This window comes from Vigna unguiculata, chromosome 3 (assembly GCF_004118075.2).
Source record: "Vigna unguiculata cultivar IT97K-499-35 chromosome 3, ASM411807v1, whole genome shotgun sequence".
Lineage (NCBI taxonomy): Eukaryota > Viridiplantae > Streptophyta > Magnoliopsida > Fabales > Fabaceae > Vigna > Vigna unguiculata.
Genome location: NC_040281.1, coordinates 25,904,533 through 25,930,562, shown reverse-complemented (window position 1 = coordinate 25,930,562; position 26,030 = coordinate 25,904,533). Strand labels below are relative to the sequence as shown.

Genomic DNA, 26,030 nt, shown 5'->3' with positions numbered 1-26,030 from the left:
CAACATGGATGGGGCTGACCCACTGACTGTCAGAAATGGGGTAGATGATCCCAGCTTGTAGAAGCTTGATCACCTCCTTCTTTACAACATCCGAGATGACAGGGTTGAGTCGCCTCTATGGCTGTCTCACTGGCTTTGCTCCATCTTCCAACAATATCATGTGCATGCATGTTGATGGACTAATACCAGGGATGTCAGCCAATGTCCATCCAATTGCCTTCTTATGCTTTTTAAGAACGTGCAACAACCTCTGCTCTTGTTCAACAGTGAGGGAGGTGGAAATGATGACAAGCAATTTGTCCTCCTCCTCTAAGTACACATACTTAAGGTTGTCTGGCAGTGGTTTCAACTCTGGAGTACTAGATGCTGGCTGAATTTCAGGAACCAGAGGGGAGGGAGAAATGGGTTCCATAGCTTGTACTTGAGCATAACAATCAGATGCATATGTACTTCCTGCAACATGGTTAGTGCAACCTGATTGTATAACATCAAAGTCAATAGGTACAACATCCAAAGAGTCAAACTCAATAGATTCAACATTATCCATATCATATTCAGCATCATCAGAATCAGAATCAGAATTAGAATCAAGAACATCAATGCATGCAAATTTAGATAACTCAGACACAGATGAATGTTTTAATGCATGCAAAGAGTGGAAATCAGAAATCAATCCATCAATAGCATCATCAATAATATCCACGTGAAAAACAGAATGATCCTCAGAAGGATGTTTCATGGCATCCAGAATGTTAAATCACACAACAATATCATCAAACTCCATGGACAAAGTACCTGCATGGACATCAATTTTGGTTCGTGCAGTTTTCAAAAATGGTCTGCCTAAAATGATTGGTGCAGAACCATGTGAAAATCCCTCTTCCATATCAAGAATGTAAAAATTAGCAGGGAAAATCAATTCACCAACACGAACCAAAACATCATCAACCAAACCTGTGGGGTGGGCAACACTTCTATTTGCCAACTGAATCACCACACCCGTAGGTTGCAGGGGTCTAAGAGAAAGAGATTTAAAAATAGACAGAGGCATTACATTTATTGAAGCACCAAGATCAAGCATTGCATTTTCCAATTTATTGTTACTTATGATGCAGGGTACACAAAATGTACTTGGGTCCTTGCACTTCTTAGGAATCTGAGGAACATATTTACCTATCAATTCTGACAAATTTTTGCCCATGCTGATCTTTTTGTTTCCCTTTAGCCTCCTCTTGTGCGTGCATAGCTCCTTCAAGAACTTTGCATATCTGGGAATCTGTTTAATGGCATCCAACAAAGGTATGTTCACCTCCACCTTCCTAAATGTTTCTAAGATCTCCTTGTCAACCTCTTCCATCTTTTTGCTTGGAATGTCTCTTGGAGGGAAAGGAAGAGGTATGGAAGGTGCAACAATAGAGGTGGAAGGCGTAGAAGTCACACCAGATGTGGAAGGACCAGCTGCATGAGCATCACGCTTTCTCTGAAGTGTGGCAAGGTCGACTTCCTTTGAAGGTGTAGGCTCGAGAGTGGGAACTTCAATGTTCTTCCCAGATCTCAATGTAATGGCACTTACATTCCTCGAATTTTCCACCGTTTGTGATAGAAGCTTGTCAGATTTCTTAGCCTGTGCCTGGTTTAGCTGAGTGGCCATCTACCCCATTTGATTTGTCAAACTCTGGATTGAGGCTCTAGTCTCCGGCTGGAATTGCATATTTTGAAGGGTCATCATCCTGACTAACTCCTCCAATGAAGTAGAAGAAGAAGGTGTAGGTGCTACAGCAGGAGGAGCTGGTGTGGGTACAGGTGGAACCGGAGCAGCTTGTGCAGGTGCAACTCTTTGTTGTGGAGGTGGCTGCACATTTTGAAATTGTTGGGGCTGCTGGTTACCCTGGTTTCCCCATCTCAAATTAAGGTGATTTCTCCATTTTGGATTATATCTGTTTGTTGACAAATCATGGTTCTGTTGTTGATGTTGGGGCCTACTGTTGTTGAAAATATTTGCTGCATAGGCCTGAGGTGTATCCATTGGTGTAGAAGAAGAAGAAGCAGCCTGTTGTTGCAATGCTGGGCAAGAGTCTGTAAAATGATCAACAAATGTACAAAGGCCACAAACTCTTGCAACTGGAGCTCTCTGATTGGAAGCAAGTTGATTGACCAGTGTGGTAAGAGCATCAATCTTACTTTCTAATTTCTTCGTGTACTCGGCTGCCCCTACATCATGAACACCTCTAACAACTATGGCATCACTCCTTGTGCCAAATTGTTGAGAATTTGAAGCCATGTTCTCTATTACTTGTCTGGCTGTAGCTGGGGTTATGTTACCAAGGGCACCACCACTTGCGGCATCAATCATATTTCGATCCATGTGGTGCAGACCTTCACAAAAATACTGCAGAAGGAGATGTTCAGAGATCTGATAGTGTGGACAGCTCGAACAGAGATTCTTGAACCTCTCCCAGTACTCATAAAGGGTTTCCCTAGATTGCTGCTTGATGCCAGAAATCTCCTTCCTTATGGTTGTTGTCCTTGAAGCAGGAAAGAACTAGGCAAGGAACAATCTCTTCAGGTCATCCCAGCTTGTGATGGACCTGGGTGCTAGGTAGTACAACCAGTCTTTCGCATTACCCTCCAAAGAATGAGGGAAAGCCTTCAAGTATACATGGTCCTCTTGTACATCTGCAGGCTTAATGGTGGAACAGACGACATGAAACTGCTTCAAGTGTTTGCACGGGTCCTCACCTGCAAGGCCATGAAACTTTGGCAACAAGTGTATTAAACCAGTTTTTAGCACAAATGGAACTTCCTCCTCAGGGTATTGAATGCATAAACTATCATAAGTGAACTCTGGTGTAGTGAGCTCACTCATGGTTCTCTCATGAGGTGGAGGAGGTTGAGCCATGTTATCAATATGAAAATCAAAATGCTCAGAATAAACAGTATGCTTAGAATGCAAGGAATGAGAAGTGTCAGGAGTATGACGAGAATCAGAAGAGTCAGGAAAAGTCACTGAATATTGAGCATGCAAAGACGGATTCCTAAGATGCCTACTTCCTTTGTGGAATGTCCTATCAATCTCTGGGTCAAATGGTTGTAATTCACTTGGGTTTCCCCTAGTCATGCACCAAAAAGCATTAATTGTAGTGATATTGGCATAACATAGGGTATAACTACAAGTATACTCAAACGAACTCCAAATGACTTGAAATTTGGTAGGCTATTCCCTTGAGTGGTCAAACAGAAGCACAAAAAAATCAGATCAAAACTCAAAGCACAAGTATTTTTGACAATTTTTCAAAAGTGGAAAAAATGAAGAAAAATCACAAAAAACATTGCTGAAATGTAGAAAATGGCATTTTCAAGTTTGCAAACCGGCATAGCCGGTTCCGACAAGGTAGGAAATCAAATTCCACCCCAAATGCATATAAAATACTATTGATTCTGATAACCAGAGCAAAAGTTATGGTCCTTTGAAGTTTCACTAAAAATCAGTCCAAATATTTTTTAATCTCTTAATTCAGACAATACCAACTGCTCCAGCTATTTTTCCTATTAAGTTCAATGTCTTAAAAGTGGGGGGAAAAATTTCAAGTCAAAATAAGCACCGTAGCTACCAGAACAAAATTCCAGAAGTTAAATGTCAGATTCAGACACTATTCATACACTATTCACTACTACAAATGACAATATTCATGCGCGCCGCGATACTATTCACTGCACTACACAGAAACACACAGGAATGGAAACAGACACTGAACTTAACACAAAATTAACATCATGATGAACATATACCAACTCAACCACACTTGAACTACACACACACCAAAACACATAACACAAACACACTGAAATTTTACTTTGAACCAAACGATTGGTCCCCGGCAACGGCGCCAAATTTGATAAAGGTCGTACCCCACCAAATTAAAACATATTAAATGCAGTATATGAAAGTGAACCAAGTCGTCTCCCAATGACCAATATTTTCATTCAAAGAGAAATTTCCAGATGAACACAACAATAACACAATGGGGGGGGGGTTGGCAGACAGATTCAGAATGTTAATCAACAGATTAAATTAAATGCTACAGTGATTAAAACCGTATTGACATCCTTGATTTAAACGCAATTTCACTTATCATAGGCCACCAAATTAACACCAACTCTGCCTTATCTCAATCCACTAGATAATAATTTACTAAGCGAAAATTACAATCTACCTTCATTATGCAATTAAGCAATGCACACATCCTTAATTTCGTGACAACCAAGCTACATACATTAAGCATGAGCTTATCTTAACCAAAACATATGCAATTACTCTATAAATTAAGCATTAACAGATTCACCACATGCATCCCACGAATTTAGAACGAAAATATGGCAGATTTCACAAAACAAGCACAACCTCAAAGCTTCATTGCATTTTTCATCAAGGAGTCAATACAAGAATTTAGCTAGACATGGAAATGAGCAATTAAAATCTTCAAAACTGGAATCACAAAAACAGAACCAAGAACCCTAACTTATGAAATCTGAAAACGCAATTTAAGAGCAAAAATAGAGATTTCAAAGCTTAAATGGAATGCAAAACGGTGTTATCATATATAAATGCGAACACCCCATGAATGGGTATTGTTCCAAGTCAATGAAATCACAAACAAGCTGCCCAATATAGAAAACGAAATAAAAACGCAAAACCCTCAATGGGTGCTATTTTTTGTGAAATTAGTCCAAATTCGGAACAGTGACCCAATAAAGCCCAACAGATGAAAAACACTCTAATGATGAACAATTAAGCACTAATCAACTGTCTAATGGGTGCACAAAGGCTAGTGGAATGGAAGAAAATAATGACTCATCACTTCCCCTTCTAGGTTTTCTTTTGCCCTCTCATATTCCCTCCAAAACTACACTTAAAACAATAAAGTTCTAGTTTCTTTCCCAACCAAGTTTAAACCCGTGACCCTCCACTCATAGAGCCAAAGCATAACCACTATGCCAATTCATATTTTGTGATACACTCCAATCAGTATAAGGTTACATTATCATTCCATACTCATACATATTATTAAAAATTAATAGTAAAACAACCACACATAATTGGCATACATAGGACTTGAACCCAAGTCCTCTCACACAACCAAAGTACTCTCAACCACTTGAGCTAGTACTTTTTCACATCACATCAAACAATAATTAATGTCATAAAGGCTCTTTCTACTCGCATTTATTAATTATTTATTTATTTAATTAATTACTTTTCACGGGTCTTACATTACCCCCACCTTTAAAAGTTTTCATCCTCGAAAATAGGACTTACCAGCAAATAGGTGAGGATAAGACTTCCTCATGAGATCCTGCATCTCCCAAGTCATCTCCTGGGTTGCCTCATTCTAGAGAATCTTCACCGTCCGAATCTCCTTCCCTCTGAGTTGTTTGACTTCAGAATCTAGAATTATCACCGGTCCAACTCCCAACGTCAGATTCTCACGCACCTGGACATCATCTTGCTCCAGCACATAAGTAGGATCCGCCACGTACTTCCTCAGTTGTGATACGTGGAAGACATTGTGCAGGTTTGCCAAGTGAGGTGGTGATGAAGGATTGACCCCAACCAAGGATGGAGGCACATGCTTAAGAAGACTAAGCATGTTTAGAAAGGAAGTTCATTAATCCTTCATCCCTCTCATTTGTGTTTGTTATTTTGATTCCTTAAGTTGACTTAGTTGAATCAACTTTAGTTGACTTGTTGACCTTTGACTAGGTTTGACTTGTTGACTATAGTTGACTTGACTTAAGCCAACATGCTAATCTATGTTTATTTGCTTTGTAGGTTAATTAGGAGTAAGAAAGCAATGCTAGGTGGTGCATGGTGATTGGGGAGCATAAATGATGTGGAGGAGAGAGTAAAGCAAAGGCATAAAGCATAAAGAAAAAGGCATAAAGGAAGTGTACCTGTGTACCTCTGGTCTCCTTTGTTTTTAGCACACTATGGCCACTTTTTAGAGACATATGAGACACATTCTTGGTCTCCTTTTGTGCTAGAACGAAATTAGCCTTGCACACACCATAATTAGCTCTTTTGTCTCTCATTTTTGTAACCTTATTTGACCTAGTTTCTAGAAGCTAGGGTTAGGTTTTTGTAGAGACATCCTTAGGTATCTTTTATTTGCTTAGAGGCCCCTAAACTCTTCTATATAAGGGGTGCTCCTAGACATATAAAAGAGTTGAACATTTTGAAGTAAAAACACTCTTGTGTCTCAACCATTTGTGAGAGTTTCCTCCCTAGGGAGTGAATACTTTTAAGCCTTATCTTGCATAGCAAGTGGCGGCACACATCCACTCATCTTCAAGGTTGCCATGGCTTCTAGCCTAGCCTTGTAGTGGTGTGCTTCTCACATTTTTACCATTTCTTTCCTTTCTATTTTATGTTTACTTCTTCCTTTAATTGTTCTTGGTTTTCTATGGTTTATATGCTTTCCATTTCCTTGTTGTATTGAATCAATCCATCATTTTCTTCTCTTGAGCTTTGTGAAAGGAACCTTCACATCTAGATAGCTTGCTATCTTAATGTCCAGTGGGGATTTCACTTAGCTTTCTTAATCAACTCACACCATATTCAGTAATCTTAAAAGGAACAAGATAATGCTTCATCATTTGGTATCTAGAGCCTAGGTTATCTTGAATATGGTGTTTTTCATGTGCTAACCTTGTTTTGTTGTAGCTATCTTGGTATGGTTCAAATCCACTTCCATGACACACAAAAACAGTGCTGGCAGAAAACGTGACGATTTTAAAACATTAAACTACACCAGCTCAGCGGTCCAAAAATTACGTTTTTAGTGTCAAAAGAAAGCTCTTTGAGTATAGTTTCCAGAAAAAAAGAACCAATGCATTTGGAGTTCTGTGGAGAAAGTTATGATCAAATTAGTGAGCAAAGGTCAGATCTGCCAAGAATACGTGAATCAACGTTTTCAGGTTCTTTTGTGGCAATTTGGCTACGGTTTTGCACCTCTTTAAGCTCCTAAATGTGGTTGGATAACATGTCTTTGGATGCTTAGTCTTTGAGCCTCAAATCCATGAGTTTAAATGCATGATAGCTACATGTTTGTGTCTTTGTGTATGTCATGTTGAGTCTTTAAATGTGTCTAACTTTTGCTTGAGTCTCTTGTCATATGCTTCTTTGAGTTTTCTTGTTCTTGTTTCTAAGTTTTGAACTATTGCATGAGATCTATGCCTTGTGTTGTTGTATGCTCCTTGAAATTGATTTTGACCTAATTTAAGGAACTAGTGTTCAGACACCCTAAAACATCCTTCTCATCATTTTAAGTACCTAGTTTTGAAAAGAAGAAGTGTTTTCAAGACCAAAAACAGTTTGGCCAAGAGCTTTTACAATGCTTGGTGAATCCATTTGGCCATTTTTACTAGGTGTTATGCTACAATTTTATACTTGGATTTTGGGTGATATTGGCAAATTAGTTCCATGTTTTGACTTGGTTATGATCTTTCATGGTGTATGCATGATTTGAGGTATAATCTTGGCTTGTTCAAATTCTTTCCATAGAGTCCTTAAATGTGCTTTTTCTTGTTTAGTCTTGTTAAAATTTTTGTCTCAAACTTTTTTTCTTTAGAGTTTAGCTTTCCTTGTTTTGGTGCTTTCTTGCTTGTCACTAGGTGTTCTTTGTTTTGTCTTAGTAGTTTTCTTTCTGAAACTCTTGGGATGTTGTGGCCGAATCACTTGTCTTGCATTTGAAAGGTTTTGAACAAGTTTTTAAAAGTGTTTGCTTCACTCCTTTGGAGGAGCTTTGAGTGTAGCCTTGCCTTGTTACTTTGGGAGAGTGATCTAAACACTTGGGTTACATTTTGGGTTGGATTTGGTCTCGATTTTCATATTGTCTAACCTCTAATCCATTATTTTGTCTTGCATTTGAGTGTTTTTGTTGTAGGAATCATGACAAGTTCATCAAATGCACCTACACCAACAAAACAATACCATTGATGAGATTGCTTCGGGATTTGGAGTTGTCTAGGAAGGAGGCCTTTGAACAATTAAGAAAAGACAAGGAGCAAAGTGACCTAAGAATCCAAGAGCACATTCAAAGGCTTGAAGCTAAGAGCAAGAAAGAGAGGCTAGGAAAAGAGGGCATTCTAGTCGCAACCGATCACAAGAGAAGCAAACTCCAAAGATTCCTAACTTCTATGGTGGAAGTGATCCCAAATCTTCCTTGATTGGGAAGCTAAAGTTGATCAAATTTTCATTGAAATCATGTAAAGGATCAAGCACCAAGTTGATCTAGTAGTTTTAGGATTTTTGGAGTATGCCAATACTTGGTGGCATAAAGTTTGTAAGAATTATGACCAAGGGCCACCCGTGGCTTCTTGGATGGACATTAAAACTTTTATGCACGCTAGATTTGTTCCTCCCTCCTATAGGAAGGAACTTCTTTGAAGCTCCAAAGGCTTCACCAAGGTTCTATGAGTGTGAGTGAATAGTTTAAAGAATTAGAGTCTCAAATGCGTAAGGTTGAATAAAAGAAACTAACAAAGACAAAATAAAAAGATTTGTGAGTGGTCTTAGGAGAGACATACAAGACCAAGTAGAGTTGTATGAGTACTCCACTCTTGAAAATGTTTTCACACTTGCCCTTGGGATTGAAATTCAATTGAAAAGAAAAAGAAGGGTAAGGAAGAGTTACTCACCCAACCACTACTTTAGTCACTCATGGAAGGGAAATGATTAAAATGAAACATGATAAGTTCCCTTCTAACTCTCATCAAGAACCACCAAGTAAAAGTAAGTCACCAAGTGATCACATCACCATTCTACTTCTCCAAGATCAAGTTCTATTAATGTTTTAAATGTTTGGGTTATAATCACATTGCTTTAAATTGCCCAACCAAGAGGACCATGATCTTAAAGAAGAGTAATGATGTTGAAAGTGAACACTTATCTCCCCATTCTCTTTCAAAAAAATCTTCTTCCTCTAGTAAAACTAAAATTTTGAGAAGACCCTATGTTATTAAGGCGCATGATAGGTCAAGATCAAAGTGAGCTTGAGCCAACTCAAAGAGAAAACATTTTTCATCTAGATGCAAAATTAACAAATGGATTTGCTCTCTAAGTATTGATGGAGGAAGTAGTACCAATGTAGCTAGCACAAGGTTGGTGGAAAAGCTTAGCTTAGAGACCATTCCTCATGCTAAGCCCTACAAGCTTGCTTGGATAAGTAAAGAGGGAGAAATAGATGTCAATAAACAAGTCCTAATTAACTTCTCTATAGGAAGCTACAAAGATGAGGTGCTATGTGATGTTGTTCCCATGGAAGTCACACATATCTTACTAGGTAGGCCATGCAATTTGATAAACAAACTTTACATGATGGTCATACCAACCAATACATTTTCTTCATAAATGGGAAAAAGACCACTTTACAACCTCTATCACCTCAAGAAGTTAATAAGGATAGAAATATAATAAGAAAAGACAAAGAAGAAAAGAAAAGGGGCAAGCTTTCACTAAGGTGTTACTTGCCTACAAAAAATTCTTCCAAAGAAAGATGTGCATCACTCTTCTTTCTCTTCCCAAGCCAAAAAGGAAGGCCCAAAGCACAAGCAAGAGAGGAAGAGTACTCTATAAATAAAGATGGCCTAACCAAGCTAAGGGTAATATCCTTAGAAAGGATGGAACTAGAGCTCAAAAAAGGGAGGCACAAATCCTCCCCCAAATCAAGTCAAGCTCCATCTACAAAGGCTTAAAGAATTTGTGGTCAAATTCTCTCCAAGGAAGGGAGGATGATCAAGGATTGACCCCAACCAAGGATGGAGGCACATGCTTAAGAAGACTAAGCATGTTTAGAAAGGAGTTCATTAACTCTTCATCCCTTTCATTTGTGTTTGTTATTTTTGATTCCCTAAGTTGACTTAGTTGAATCAACTTTAGTTGACTTGTTTACCTTTGACTAGGTTTGACTTGTTGACTATAGTTGACTTGACTTAAGCCAACATGCTAATCTATGTTTATTTGCTTTGTGGGTTAATTAGGAGTAAGAAAGCAATGCTAGGTGGCGCATGGTGATTGGGGAGCATAAATGATGTGGAGGAGAGAGTAAAGCAAAGGCATAAAGCATAAAGAAAAAGGCATAAGCAAGTGTACCTGTGTACCTTTGGTCTCCTTTGTTTTTAGCACACTATGGCCACTTTTAGAGACATATGAGACACATTCTTGGTCTCCTTTTATGCTAGAACGAAATTAGCCTTGCACACACCATAGTTAGCTCTTTTGTCTCTCACTTTTGTAACCTTATTTGACCTAGTTTTAGAAGCTAGAGTTAGGTTTTTGTAGAGACATCCTTAGGTATCTTTTATTGCTTAGAGGCCCCTAAACTCTTATATATAAGGGGTGCTCCTAGACATGTAAAAGGGTTGAACATTTTGAAGTAAAAACACTCTGTGTCTCAACCATTTGTGAGAGTTTCCTCCCTAGGGAGTGAATACTTTTAAGCCTTATCTTGCATAGCAAGTGGTGGCACACATCCACTCATTTTCAAGGTTGCCATGACTTCTAGCCTAGCCTTGTAGTGGCGTGCTTCTCACATTTTACCATTCTTTCCTTTCCATTTTATTTTTACTTCTTCCTTTAATTGTTCTTGGTTTTCTATGGTTTATGTGCTTTCCATTTCCTTGTTGTTTTGATCAATCCATCATCTTCTTCTCTTGAGCTTTGTGAAAGGAACCTTCACATTAGATAGCTTGATATCTTAATGTCCAGTGGGGATTTCACTTAGCTTTCTTAATCAACTCACACTATTCAGTAATCTTAAAAAGGAACAAGATAATCCTTCATCAGGTGGCAATGCAATCTCGTACGCCACCCGTCCGATTTGCCTCGTAATCAGATACGGACCGATGAATTGAGGAGTCAACTTCCTCGACTTCAACGCTCTCCCAATACCTGTTGTAGGTGTAACTCTGAGAAACACGTGGTCACCAGCCTCAAACTCAAGGGCCTTCTCCTCTTATCTACGTAGGATTTCTACCGACTTGAGTTGCACGCTTCTAATCCTGTATTAACCTTACTTTCTCAGTAGTCTGTTGTAAGAATTCTAGACCAAGTACCACAATCTCTCCATCCTGCTGTCAACACAAAGGTGTCCAACATCTCCTGCCATACAAGGCCTCAAAAGGTGCCATCCCAATGCTAGAATGGTAGCTATTATTATAAGTGAACTCCACCAGCGGTAGCACTTCACTCCACGTCCCGACATCTCCTGTCATACTCTCCATCCTGCTGCCAACACAAAGGTGTCCGACATCTCCTGCCATACAAGCCTCATAAGGTGTCATCCCAATGCTGGAATGATAGCTATTATTATATGTGAATCCACCAGTGGTAGCACATCACTCCACGTCCTGAGGTGATCCAGGACACATGTTCTCAGTAAGTCCTCCAGAGACTGTCTGGTTTCTCAGACTGGCCATCAATCTAAGGATGATATGCCGAACTCATTCTCAATTGAGTGCCCAAGGTGTTCTGCAATGACTGCCAGAATCTCGAGGTGAACCTCGGATCCCTATCTGAGATGATACTCGAGGCACACCATGCAACCTGACTATCTCCCTGACATACAGCTCTGCCATTTATCTAGGGACATCTTCTAATTGATTGGCAAGAAGTGGGCACACTTTGTCAATCTATCCACTATTACCAAATAGAATCATGCCCCCTCACCGACCTTGGCAGGTGTGTAACAAAGTCCATGAAATGCTGTCCCATTTCCACTGTGGTATTCAAGAGGCTCCAACGTACCACCTGGCCTCTGATGCTCGATCTTCGTTTTTGGCCACTAAACAAGATGCTACATAATCTGCCACATCAGTTTTCATGCCAATCCACCAGAAAGTCGCCTTCAAGTACTTGTACATCTAGTCATACCTAGATGTATGCTAAGATGACTCTTATGCCCTTCATCAAAGAGCATCTTCCTGAATACCCGATGCTGGGTACACATACCCTCTCTCTGAAGCGTAGGATACCATCTTTGCTCATCCTGAAGTCCTTTCTCATCTTTTATTACTTCAATAATAACTCAAAATCCAAGAACATAATTACTCTTATAATTATCAAATAGTTCAGTATTACCAATAATTACAAATTATTTGAAATCTTAACGACAATGTAAAAACTCTGAGAGAAACTCCCCAAGACTAGCCCCGCTCCGGCTCTACGTCTCACCAGACCCACCTGCAACACCATTTGCTCATGTATACCGCGTATACGATCATCGCCAAACACAAGCAGATAAGGTGAGCTTAACAGATAAAACATATACAATTATATATACCATATACAACATATCAATATAAACAACACAATCATTCCAAAGGATTTCCTTTCCTTTGATTCATACACCTGGCCACAACCAAGTTATTCATGTTCTACATCTTCTAGTGATTACTTCTAGGTGACTTGCTGCCATACCTATCGGCCACAACCGATAGAGCACGTGCGAGAAACCATGTTACGGATCATAAACCGTAACGCCAGGTGGAGTTCCCAAATACGAACATAGTTCGCAACGTCCCAAGACTACCAAACTCATCAGTCAACTACTTAGAAGGGCAATCTATCTGGACCTATCCGTACTGGCCACAACCAGCACACTCACACTGGTAACACTCGCCAACCCGAGCCACAACTCAAAAGTTCCTCGTGTTCATCCGCTATCCTGAGCCACAACTCAAGAGATGTTATTCTGAGCCACAACTCAAGGAATACCACGTGCTTTAACCCTTATCCCGAGCCACAACTCAAGGGATACGTTCCGAGCCACAACTCAAGGAACACCAGCAATCCCACCTTTGAAGCATCACGCCCACAGAATCAAGAACACCAATACTGCTGCAGTAAAATCGCCTGGCGGGGGACACGTACTGCCAGGCACAGCCGCTTCCAGATCGCTTGGCGGGGGACACGTACCGCCAAGCGCTAAGTGCCTTAGTCTAGACTACCCCTAATGAAAGGCATTGCATTCTATAATGTTCCAGGCCTTATAACACCTCACATGTGCATTCAATCCCCTAGTCATATAGACCATCCCAAGCATGCTCAAACAAAATATAAGGAGTAGCACTCTAACAATTTTAAGCACATGATCTTATGCACCAATGCAATTTAATATTGACACCCATGCCTTCACCAAACCAATTCTCCACATGTGACTAACCCAAAGGAACATTCAAATTGATAATGACTTACCACATAACTCAATCATGCTTCATTAGAAGTTACTTGAACTTACCAAGAGCTTATTCATGTATTTTACAAACTCCAAAATCATCAATATTAAGTAATGTATATCTCTAGCTACTGACCTCCAAATCCAATCTCCACCGTTCAAAATTAAGAACCACATGTTATGGACCACCTATCAAAATTTCACCTAAATCAGACAGTTAACGAACTGGGAAATGCAGTTTTACAAAAACTGCGCAAACCAGAAAAAAGTGGTGGCGCCTAGCGCCCAGAAGTGGAAGGTGGCGCCTGGCGGAACTGTACTACCGCCGGGCGGTCCCTGTTCTGCGAAAAGTACGAAAAACAGCGTTTTTCGTGAACCAGAGCACCCCTCACATCTCTGATATGGAGCCTGGAGTAACCAATGTGCCGCCAGGCGGTTCCTGTTGTTCCAGGAACCCCAACCTTCTTCTCTACACCTGCGAGCTTTAACCAATCCCCAACTACTTTGTTTTCCATTGATTTTTCAATTCAAAGGCTACACTGACAGGTTTAAGATCATGGTTCGTTCCTATGGCTCCCACTATATGAAAACTCGTTACATTATTTCATTTAATTCAATTTTCGTCCAATTTGACCATCACTCACATGTAATTCAATTATGTATGATGCCCAAACACTCAAAACCAATAAGGACTTCCCATTTCCTTAATCAGAATCACTCAAGCACACGTAAAAATATCAAAATCAAATTAACAGGTTCACGTCGCTTGGCGGGTGTTCATCACCGCCAGGCAGTTCATCACAAAACCCAAAAACTGGGTTGCAGGTTCGTGGCGCCTGGTGGTACAGAGATTCACCGCCAGGCGGTTCCTCAGGGAACCCAGAAACATACTAAACTGGCATGTGCAGCCCGACGACTATGAGCAGCCCGCTAGGCGGTTTCTGGAAAAAATTCCAGAAATTCAGATTTCAATGCATTTTTAATAAAAACCAACATACACATTCTATAATCATACAATTACGCATAAAAACTCATATAGGACATGGTTCAGCTCCCCTAACCTGGATTCTTCGCTTAAAATAGATGGTTCTAGAGTTCTTCCTTGATCACCAATTTCCTCCCTTGGCTCCAACCCAATTTAGCTCCTTTGCTTACTCTCTAATCACTTTGTTTCCTCTGAATTCGTGTTCCTTACAACACTCTAATTTTCCAATCTCAAAAACCCTTCCAATTGGTTTAGTTTGCCTTTTTATTATGGTCCTTAATTGTGGTTAATGTCCAAAAACGAAAATGACATTAAAATGAATGTAATTGCCATTCAAATTCCATTATGAGTTGTTTTTCAGTCACTTTTTGCTAGCTAGGGTTCCTATGCCCCTTCACCAGGAAGCTAAAAATGGTTCTACCAAGGTTTGAACCCATGACCATGCTAGTGCCAACTCAATACATAACCATTTAACCAATTCATGTTTCGTGATGATTAATATAATTCTATGATTATATTATTACTCAACATGATCAAGCATATTATCAAAAATAATAATAATTTAAATAACACACAAATGACATACATAAGACTTGAACCCAAGTCCTCTCACACATTTAAGTACTTTAACCCACTTAAGCTAGTACTTTTCCACGTTATAGCAATCCGCATTAAATGCCTTAAAGGCTCATACTACCCGCATTTATTAAATAATTATTTAATTAATTATTTAAATTTTTCAGGTCTTACATTCCCCCCACCTTAAAGGATTTTCGTCCTCGAAAATTGGACTTACCAGGAAACAAGTGTGGATAGGATTGCCTCGTGAGGTCTTCCATCACTCAAGTCATCCCTTGGGTTGCTTCGTCCCAAAGGACTTTCACAATTTGAATTTCCTTCCCTCTGAGTGACTCTACTTGAGAATCCAAGATTCTTATTGATCCAACTCCCACTAATTGATCCTCACGTACCTGAACGTCGTCCTCCTCTTACACAAGTGTAAGGCTTGCAATGTACTTCCTTAATTGTAAATCCCATATACAAGTTTGCCAAGTGCGGTGGTAAAACGATCTCATAGGCTGTTGGACCTATCTTCCATGTTGTCTACTAAGGTCCAATGAATTTCCGAGTCTACTTCCTTAGTTTGATCGTTCTTCCTGAGAATCGCATTCTCTCCAGCCTAAAACTTCCACGGCCTTCTCCTCATATTTGCATACGACTTTTGTCTGCTCTGTGGCGCATTCATCTAATCTTGGATTAAACGAGATTTCTCCATGGTCTGCTACAACAACTTAGTCTAATAATCGCCAACTCCCAATCCTTCTGGTGTTTACATTGAGTCCTTAACATTATGTCCTTAACATTGTGGTATTAGTCCCAAGAACTCATTCTTGAAGATCCCCTTGCCTAACGCGTTGCTTCTGGGTTCTAACGTCGCTGCTTAGGCTCATCAAACCAACTTAGCTTTCCTTGTCTACCGATATCCTTATGCGTACTCGAATCTTCGATCAAGAGATTTTCTCAAAGGCCCTACCCGACCTTTGCAAAAACAACAAATCAATTTTTTTTTCTTTTGACCTGGATTCTATAGTCAGCCACTACAGATAACATACACATATCACAAAAACGCCAACATAACAAAAAAATAAAATAAAATAGGAGACAACTCCACCTATCACTTTTCTCTCTTTTACCCAAAACCTTTAGAATTAAGAAAGGAAACTATCTCAGATATAGTCATGAGTGTGCACCCTCATCACTCTACCAAGACATTTTCTGTTCTTAATACTTCCAGTTCACAAGTTCCTTTCGTGCGCACCAACACATCGGGAAAGACAAGTAATACCCCTTACCTGCTCGCCAAACCCGGTAAGGGCATTACTTTCCTTAGGTCTTATAAGCAACTACCCTTGCCTGCTCACCAAAACCCAGTAAGAGTACCACTCTTACCTGCTCACCAAAACCCAGTAAGAGCATTGCTTCTACTAAGACCCATAAGCAACAACTCTTGCCTGCTCATCAAAACCAAGCAAGAGTATCACCCTTACCTGCTCACCAAAACCCGGTAAAAGCGTTGCCTACTCTAAGACTCACAAACAACAACCCTTGCCTGCTCATCAAAACCCAGCAAGAGCCCACCTCTTACCTGCTTTTGGCAGCATTACCCACTTTCTTCAACCATGACAGTTCTGTAATTAAGCTTCTCTTTACTATTACTCTAATACTCTACATTCCCCACTCATCCAATTATTCCAATTGCTTTCATCCACTGTTCCGACTACTACTTGGACCCAAACATAACCTATCCAATTTAATTAACCAATTTATACTTTAGCTTTGCCATCCTTAAAGTTACCAGGTTTCTAACCCATCATAGCCTTCCCAACTTATTTTATCAACTCTCTTTCCTTAACATAGCCATCCCTTCACCATGCCAATTACCTATATGTTATACCATCACACAATAGGTACCTGAATGCTCCCCAGGATTTCCAGGCTTCACTATTCTTCTCCAATCCAGTGCCCCTACTAATTCTGCTATGGCGCCTAACGGCAGACCCCGTGCCACCAGGCGGTTCACGTAAAACTGGGTATGAACCCTAGTATCAGCGTGCCTACGAACTCAACACCTACTCCCCCATCCTGATCCTAAACTTTTTCATCTTCCTTATCATACGATCCCCTTTTTCTTAGCACTCTCGTTCTCCCTTTTCCAGTATTATCAGCTACCAATTATCATTAAAACAAGAACCCCAAATGTTCAGCCCTATACGGTATCTCCCACTATTCCATCCAATCTTGCCGTCAATTAAGTAGATTCGTATATTATTTACCATCACAACATCATTTTAACAGGTTCATTTATCTTTCCCCTCGATCAAATTTTCCCTAGAACCCAGAAAAATATAGAAATTGCCCAATATACCTCGCCCCGCTTGGCGGGTATACATCACCGCTGGGCAACTCAACCAGAACCTAGAAACTGGGCTTTCCAACACGCGTCGCCTGGCGGTTGGGAGTTCACCGCCAGGCGGTTTCTCTTTAGAAACCCACAAATGGCAGAAAAAACATGCACCGCCTGGCGGCTATGAACAGCCCGCCAGGCGGTTTCTGGAAAATTTCCAGAAATCCAGAAAACCAATAACAGCATGAAAATAATGCACCCAATTCATATCGCAAGCCATATAAAGCATGTTCATACAAAAAAGACTAACGTGAAAACTTCCCTAACCTGGATTCTTCGCTTAAAATAGATGGTTCTAGAGTTCTTCCTTGATCACCAATTTCCTCCCTTGGCTCCAACCCAATTTAGCTCCTTTGCTTACTTTCTAATCACTTTGTTTCCTCTGAATTCGTGTTCCTTACAACACTATAATTTTCCAGTCTCAAAAACCCTTCCAATTTGTTTAGTTTGCCTTTTTATTATGGTCCTTAATTGTTGTTAATGGCCAAAAACGAAAATGACATTAAAATGAATGTAATTGCCATTCAAATTCCATTATGAGTTGTTTTTCAGTCACTTTTGGCTGCTCTTTGGCTAGCTAGGGTTCCTATGCCCCTCCACCTTCATGCCACAAGAAATTTTGGCAAAAAGGAAGCTTAAAATGGTTCTACCAAAGTTTGAACCCATGACCATGCTAGTGCGAACTCAATACACAACCATTTAACCAATTCATGTTTCATAATGATTAATATAATTCTATGATTATATTATCACTCAACATGATCAGGCATATTATAAAAAATAATAATAATTTAAATAACACAGAAATGGCATACATAGGACTTGAACCTAAGTCCTCTCACACTTTTAAGTACTTTAACCCACTTGAGCTAGTACTTTTCCACGTCATAACAATCCGTATTAAATGACTTAAAGGCTCATACTACTTGCATTTATTAAATAATTATTTAATTAATTATTTAAATTTCTCGGGTCTTACAAGCTCTCTTCCTACTCAGAGCGTCTGCTACGACATTAGCCTTACCAGGTATTCCATCCAGCGCCTCTACCTCATATTGAGCCTACAGTTTGTTTCCCCCACACTTATAAAAAAAAAATGTCCTTCATGGACTTATTTTGGGGAGGAAACGAAAAAAATTTATTACTATTGGCTCAATCTGGCCATATGTCAAAATTTATTTTCTTTAATTTTATAAAGTACAAGTCAGCTTGTACAATTTTATTAAAGAAAACAAAAACACATATTTTTGAAATTTTTTTAATATTTTTAAAATTAAAAACAGAAACAAAAAATAAACAAGCATGCAAATTAACTTTTCTATCAACAATGATTTCAAAAGAATTTGAATCTAAGCTTTTTACCTGTTGTAGCAACCTTTCTTCTTTTTCTGCAGCCATGTCAACAAAGATAACCACTGAAAACTTATTTGCATCATTCACATCAACAAACTTGATGTGTGGAGTGTGTGGCTTCAACTCAACTTGAGCATCATCAGGTGCATTCGGATGGTTAAGCGGATCATCAGTAATCCTCATAATCTCATCTTTTGAGCAAAAATTTTCACCTGGTGTTGTTGACTCTACTACTTCATCATTAACCAAGTCAGTTGCAATAGTAGATGCTTCAGTTACATCTTTGGATACTGTTTTCTCTTCAACTGCACTTGGTTCCTCTATTGTATTGTTCTCACAACTTTGCTCTTGAAAATGATCATTTGTACTCATATCCTCATCAACGGGTACAACTTTATATTCACTTTGAGCATTGTCAACATATCCATCAATAGATATGTTTGTGTGAGAATCTTCAATTTCTTCATCAACTTCAGCAACATCCTTAATATGTCCATCAGTAGACATATTACTATGACAATCATTATATCCATCAGTAGATATATCAATGTGATGTGATTCCGCTATTGATTTTTCAGACTGACTCTGCAAGCTTTGTGTGGCGGCATTCATCATCTCTTTCTGGTCTGTCTGATTCATCTTCATCATTTCAGTCATCATTTTCATCATATCTTCCAAAGTGACCTTTCTCATTGCATCAATCATTAGCTGACTCAAATCTTCAGACATTTGTTCAGCTCTGATGGCCAACTTCAGAAGCACATCTTTGATTTCATGACGAAGTACATTAAAATCTGGATTTTCAGGAAATCTCTGATGGGGTTGAGGGGTCGTATTAACAGTTACAAGTAATTCTATGAAGTTGTTCTTACTTGCATCCCTCAACATATCAGACAATATTTGCTTATTTTCGTACCACTCTTGCTCAATATTTCTGCATCTTTGATCAACTCGCAACCTTTCATCCATGGACTCTAATTTCTCTATAACTTCACCCATTAGTATCATAACTTCTTTGTAGGATGGTCCATTCATTGCTTCAAATTGCTGTGGTGGTACATATTGTTGCTGAAAACTATTTGGAATATATGGTTGCTGAGGTGGACACTCAGAATATGGTTGTTGCTCATATCCCAAAAAAGATGATCTAGGATATAGATCATTAAATTGTCGTAAAGTTAACCCACTTATATCAGGTGCAGAAGTAGGTATGACAATTTGTTGTTGATAATCATATGAGTCGCGTGGTTGCTGTGGATAGTAACCATAATTCACTTGAAAATCACACTGTTGATTATTTTCATATGAAAAACTATTTTGCATTTTTGAAAGAGGTTTTCTGAAAAGAAATAAATTGAAAGCTTGTTGAGTAGACTTCCAGGAAAGAGAGGTGTGTCACAATGGACAACTTAAGTACCTTGTCTTTCCTTAGCCAAGTGTTTCCCAACTAGTTTCATAAATTTCCCACAAAAATCCTCAAACAAAAATTATGCCGAAAAAAATAACTAAATAAATAACTAAAGAAATAAAAAAAAATGTTAGAACCAAAATTGAGAAAAAATGTTAGTGATAAACAAAATAAAAATAAAAATAAAAATAAAAAATAAAATCGAAAGAATAAAAATGAAAATAAGAACTAAAATGACAAAAATTCTAACCGTGTTCCCCGGCAACAGCGCAAATTTGATAACGCTGTCGTTGACGCGATCAAATTAATACTACTTATCTATAACAACTTCAGTATTGTTAAGAAAGTAGTCAACAAAATAGTAAGGGTAAAGTAACCCAAAGTCGTCTCCCAACGAACACGGAATTGATTTTTAACAATTAGTTCTTATAAAAACTATACAAATGAGTTAGTAAAATAAAATAAAATAAAATATAGGGGATTAAGATAAACAAAGACAGAAATAAATTTAAAAGATAAAAAAAATAAAAACAGTAGTAAAGAAAATAGATTGATTCCATTGCTTTTTCAAAATAGATTCATCATCGGTTATCTAAAGATTATTGCTCAATTAATTATTGTTGTAGATTTGCAAATTAATCAATGTAAAGTCTCAATTAATTTGTTGGCGTTCTCACTTTAACCCAAAGTACAGTCTCAATTAAAAGTGAGAACTTTTAGATTATCCATAGTAAATTCAACCAAAGTACAGTCTCAATCAAATTTACTATGCCTAATCATGTCTATTCTTTTATCTCCTCACCAAATAAAAAGCTTAATTAATCAAAGTAAAGTCTCAATTAATTTTCGTTAGAGTAAATACCTTTAATCAAAGTAAAGTCTCAATTATTGGTAAAAACTCATTTAATCACATGAAAGTTTCTAAATAAAATCAAAGTAAAGTCTCATTAAATTTAAAACTCTTGAACTCATATGATCAACATGCATATAGATTTAAAATCATTACTTTTTACGAGATTCAAAGATAAAAGACATAGATGAATTAAAACCTCAACAATAATAAAAAGAACAAAGAAATTAATTCATTCTAACCTCAAAATCCACAATGGAATCAACCCAAGAGTTTAGCAATCCATGGAATACAAAAAGAATAATAGAGAGAAGAAAAGAGAGAGAAAGGAAACGAAATTAGGCACCCCTAAGGGTTCCAAAACTCCGAAGTCCCGAGCTTGTCTTCGGCTTCTCCCTTGGTCTCTTTATATAGGAATTGGACTGGGCTTTTCTGGTGCTAAAATCTCTCAAATATCTTTAAAATAAAGATAAATATAAATATTTAAAAATATTTAGAGAGATATATACTATTTGACAAATATAGTTGGTTGATAATATCAATATCTAATATAATTAAATTAATTAATTACTTAAAGATATATGATAAATTATCACCAATTAATATTTGAATTAATTTTCCAAATCAACCCTTTGCAATCTCCTCAAATTATCTTCTAAATAATCCAATATCTTCAAGATATATTTGTTTGTTGTGGATCTAAAAAGATTCCAGAAGATCTTGTCATATTTAAAAAGATTTGGTAGTTAATATCTTTTAATATTTTATGATATAATTAAATAAGATAATTATTTAAAAATATCAAATAAAATATCTAAAGATATCTTTTTCCCAAATTATCTCTATCATAAAGATAAAGAAAACCGCAAGGTCCAATTTTTTGTTCCTCTCTTCTTGGTTTAGCCAAACTTCTTCACTTTTTCAAGTTTTTCTTGCCGTCTTCATGCAATGCTTGGCTTGAATTTTTGTGCTTTTGATAATTCCTTATTCTTGGATTTATCTTTAAGGTGTCATAAAGCTTTAATCAATATATTCCACACCTCCATGAGCTCAACTTAGCTGCAGCTGCACTAACACACCTCAAAATATCCAACGAACATTTATGCAACTAAAAAGCTATTTTAACATTTTTTGTATCTCAAGCTCAATAAACCCAATTATAGGAAATCCCAATTAAATCAATCTTTAAGCACACAAATTCAATTAAATACCTATAATTAAACATTAAATGAGGGCAAAAATACGCACTCATCACTCTCCCACTTCACCACTGTCTCAATCTTCGCTGGGTCCACCACTATTCCTTGGGCTGAGATTACATGGCCTAAGAACTGTACCTCATCCAGCCAAAACTCACACTTCGACAGCTTCCTATACAGTTTATGCTCTCTGAGAATTCCCAGCACCACTCTCAGATGCTTTGCGTGTTCACCCCGACTCTCAGAGTATATTAGTATGTCATCAATAAACACGACAACAAACTAATCCAGGTACAGTTGGAATATTCTGTTCATGTAGTCCATGAAAATAGCAGGAGCAATTGTCACCCCGAACGACATCATTACATACTCGTAATGCCCGTAGCGTGACCAGAACGTTGTCTTCTGCTCATCCTCCGGTTTGACTAAGATCTGATGATATCCAGACCTCAAGTCAATCTTAGAGAACATTGGGGCTCCCCTCAACTGATCCAGCAGATCGTCTATCCTCGGCAGTGGATACTTATTCTTTATGGTTAGCTTATTCAACACACAACCTCGAACTGCCATCCTTTTTCTTTACTAAGAGTATCGATGCTCCCCAAGGTGATACGCTCGGCCGGGTGAACTTCTTCTCAAGCAAGTCTTTTATTTGCTTCTTCAACTCAGCCAACTCCGCTGGTGCCATTCTATAGGGCGCCATGGATACTGGGCCAGCTCTTGGGATAAGATCGATGGTGAAATCTACATCCCTGCTCGGTGGCAACTTTGGTATTTCATCTGGAAACACATTTGCATACTCCTCCACTACTGGAATCACATTGATCTTCTAGCGGTGTTATTCTTCTCTACATGAGCCACTATCATAAAACAGGTGGCTCCGGCTTCCATTTCATTTAGCGCTCTCTGAACCGAGATTAACTCCAATCCCTCATGTTTTGGGGAATACCAAACTGCGTCGTCCACAATCAATTATAATGTGATTGTTAGATAGCCAGTCCATCCCCAAGATTACATCCAGTCCCTCTAAAGGCAAGCACACCAAGTTCACCTTGAATCTACGACTTGCCACTTCCATTGAACACCCAACGCAGACTGAACTGGTAGCCACTTGACCTGAGGAGGGATTTGAAACAAGAAACTCACACCCCAAATCGCGTTTCACCAAATTCAATCTCCCCACACACGCATTAGCAATGAAAGGATGTGTTGCTCCAGAATCAAACAACACCAAGACTAACTAACCCAACAATAAACATGGCTCGAGGATAAGGTTACCTAATTTAGTAGCCTCTGTGGAGGTCAAAGCAAAGACCCTGTTAGCCGCTATAGCTCTCTCTGTTGGCGATGTTGTTGGCTTCTTCACACCCAAATTCTTCTTTTTTAGGCAATTGTTGGCGAAGTGTCCCGGTTTATCGCATATAAAGCACTTGTGACGGTCGCCTGACCCTCCTACTCTACCTGCCAGCTGAGGACAATTTCTCTTCAAATGGAGTCCGCCACACTGGTAGCAATTTGGACCTTGGGATGCCTGTGGTCGGCTATAAGGCTTTTTCATCTGCCTAGCTTCAGCGACATTTTTCTGATGTCTACTCACAATGGGACTAGGGGCCTTCTCCAAGTGCTCTGAACTCTTGGCATGTTCCACCAAGACTGGAAATCTTCTCTCTCTCAAAGGTGTTACCACCCTCTTCAGCTCATGTCTGAGTCATCGCTCAAACTTTAAACATCTCCATTCTTCAGAAATAGCTTGCAAGTAATACTTCGCCATGTGCTCAAACCTGTTCACATATTCCTGCACTGTCATATCCCCTTGCTGCAGTGCAAGGAACTCAGCTTCCCTGTCTTCTTTAGTCGTGTCTGGGAAGTATTTCTCCAGGAAACGCGTCCTGAAGTTGGTCCAATCTATCTGTTCCTCTCGGGTCTGCATCTGTTGTTGCATCCCCACCCACCAGTACTTAGCATCATCATTCAGAAGGTAGGTGGCAAATAGAAGTTTCTGCTCATCCGCGTAGTTCAACACAGTGAATATCTTTTCACACTTGCGGAGCCATGCTTCCGCTTCATCAAGAGAGGCTTTGCTAGTGAACTCGGCTGGCTTGTGGCACAAGAAGTCCTCCACGGTCGGCACCCTAACTAGTGCAATCGACGTTCTAGGCTGCGCTGCTACCGGTGTCTGCATCGCATCCACCATCTGGTGAATAGCCTCCGCGATGTCATCAGCACCACTACTTCTTCTCCTCCCGTTAGCAACCATAGCCTGACTACGCCACATTACAACTGTTAAAACCAATTCACTTAGTTAAACAAGGTCACTCATCTCTTACCAACATGCAACTAAATCACACAAACATCAAACGGTAAGCTCACTCCCCAAAGCCCCAAAATATTTTAAAACTATTTTCAAAACTTTTGCTCTGATACCAATTGTAACATCCCTAAGGAATATTACTAATTTTAATAAATAAAATAAGAAATAAAAATAAATACCTCATTTAATATGATACCATTTCACAAAAACACGGGAAATTTAAAACAAAATTGTAACCGTAACATAATTCAAATGTTCACAATCATTTTATACAAAATTACCAAAGTTCAGCATAATTAAAGTTACATCAAAATCTTAAAATAAAAATGCTTTCAAAAGCCCAAGTAGCCCCTACTCTTCGTCTCTAGGCATCTCCTGGCTCACCTGTCAAATTATCTGCTCCCAGATAACAAGTTATCCGATCATCGCCACACACACACAGATAGGGTGAGTTATGCACAATATATAAAAAGATACATGAAATAAATATGCCACCCATCCCAAAATAACATGACTAAATATTCCATTATTTTCAAATTAGCCAACCATGATCTCAAAGTCCTTCATGAGTCATATACATGAACTAGGTCTTGGGACTTTACTGGGCTCCACGAAACTAACCCATTTGTGGTCCAACCCTATGAGCCTATCCTGCTCATAGTCTTGCCCTACAGACTCCTCGTATGTAGTAAATCATCCAATCCTTCTTGGCTTGGACCCTGGCACACATGCAATCACCATACTATGGACTCCTCGCCCAATAGTAGCCGACGGGAACATAACAGTTCCTTGCCCATCGTGGGCTCGATGCTTGTAATCATCATACTAAGGACTCCTCGCCCATTAGCAGCCGACGGGAACTCAACCAGTTCCATGCCCATCATGCGTCCAACCATCAAGCACATCCCAGACCCCTATGCGACTTAGTCCTTCAAGCCCAACCACCACAAACGCATACATATAACTTCCTATAGTTAGGAAAGAGTAACCAAACCAGCACATAAAGCACATACAAACATAACAATTCACATAAACTCGCTTAAGCCAGACCCCTCGCCCAAGCTAAACTCTCAGCCTCGCTTAAGCTAGTCCACCTCGCCTGAGTGAGCTTACAACAAGGACTTCCCCACGTTATCTCGCTTAGGCGAGCTCTATTCGCCCGGGCGAGTTTCACCTTCGCTCAAAATAACACACACCTCACCTAGACGAGGATTCAACAAGAAATGCATCCATTCGACATCGTAACTCGCTTAGGCGAGCCACTCTCGCCTAAGCGAGAGTGTCCATAGCTCAGAACTCAAAACTTCTCGCCTGGACGAGAAGTCGCGCTCAGTACAAGATTCCATCGCGACCTTGCTTAGGCGAGCCAATCTTGCCTAAGCGAGACAATATGTCGCCCAAACCCAACCTTGGTCGCTTAAGCGAATTGCTCGACTCTGAATGTTGAATGGACCCCTGCAACTCTCGCCTAGGCGAGAAGGAGTCGCTTGAGCGAAACTTGTAGAGTTTCGCCACTACTCGTGCACCAAAGACACCAAAACCAATGCCAATTCGTAATACATCCATATTCTTTATCTCTAATTCATCAATCAAGCCATAAAACACAGTGCAAACACAATTGGACACTCAAGACGCAGTGGTGAACCATAAACCAAAATAACAGTACCCAAAACCCTCATCTAATTCATAAAACTGCATAGCATGACTTTGCCCACAATCTCAATCAA

At 39.2% G+C, this 26,030-nt stretch overlaps 1 protein-coding gene and 1 non-coding gene across 2 annotated transcripts; one reads left to right on the top strand and one right to left on the bottom strand.

Moving 5' to 3' along the window:
- The first annotated feature begins 2,411 nt into the window (after window positions 1-2,411).
- On the top strand, window positions 2,412-2,518 carry LOC114180046. The gene has a single exon (XR_003603622.1). It is a non-coding gene; the product is annotated as a small nucleolar RNA R71 (small nucleolar RNA).
- A 19,756-nt stretch (window positions 2,519-22,274) lies between these two features.
- On the bottom strand, window positions 22,275-24,267 carry LOC114175223. The gene is made up of 5 exons (XM_028059987.1): window positions 23,774-24,267; window positions 23,271-23,695; window positions 22,942-23,108; window positions 22,606-22,821; window positions 22,275-22,424 (listed from the first exon to the last, which is right to left on the bottom strand). Exons 1-5 carry the CDS (start codon window positions 24,265-24,267, stop codon window positions 22,275-22,277), a joined length of 1,452 nt encoding a protein of 483 aa, XP_027915788.1.
- Between the last annotated feature and the right edge of the window lie 1,763 nt (window positions 24,268-26,030).

Bases quoted from the DNA above. Each gene is read 5' to 3' on its own strand.
- LOC114175223 (XM_028059987.1), bottom strand. From the start codon at position 24,267: ATGTGGCGTAGTCAGGCTATGGTTGCTAACGGGAGGAGAAGAAGTAGT. The intron at 23,696-23,773 runs GTTTGAGCACAT...GCGATGACTCAG, and splicing joins GTGCAGGAATATGTGAACAG to ACATGAGCTGAAGAGGGTGG. The intron at 23,109-23,270 runs GTAACCTTATCC...ATCCCTCCTCAG, and splicing joins CACAGAGGCTACTAAATTAG to GTCAAGTGGCTACCAGTTCA.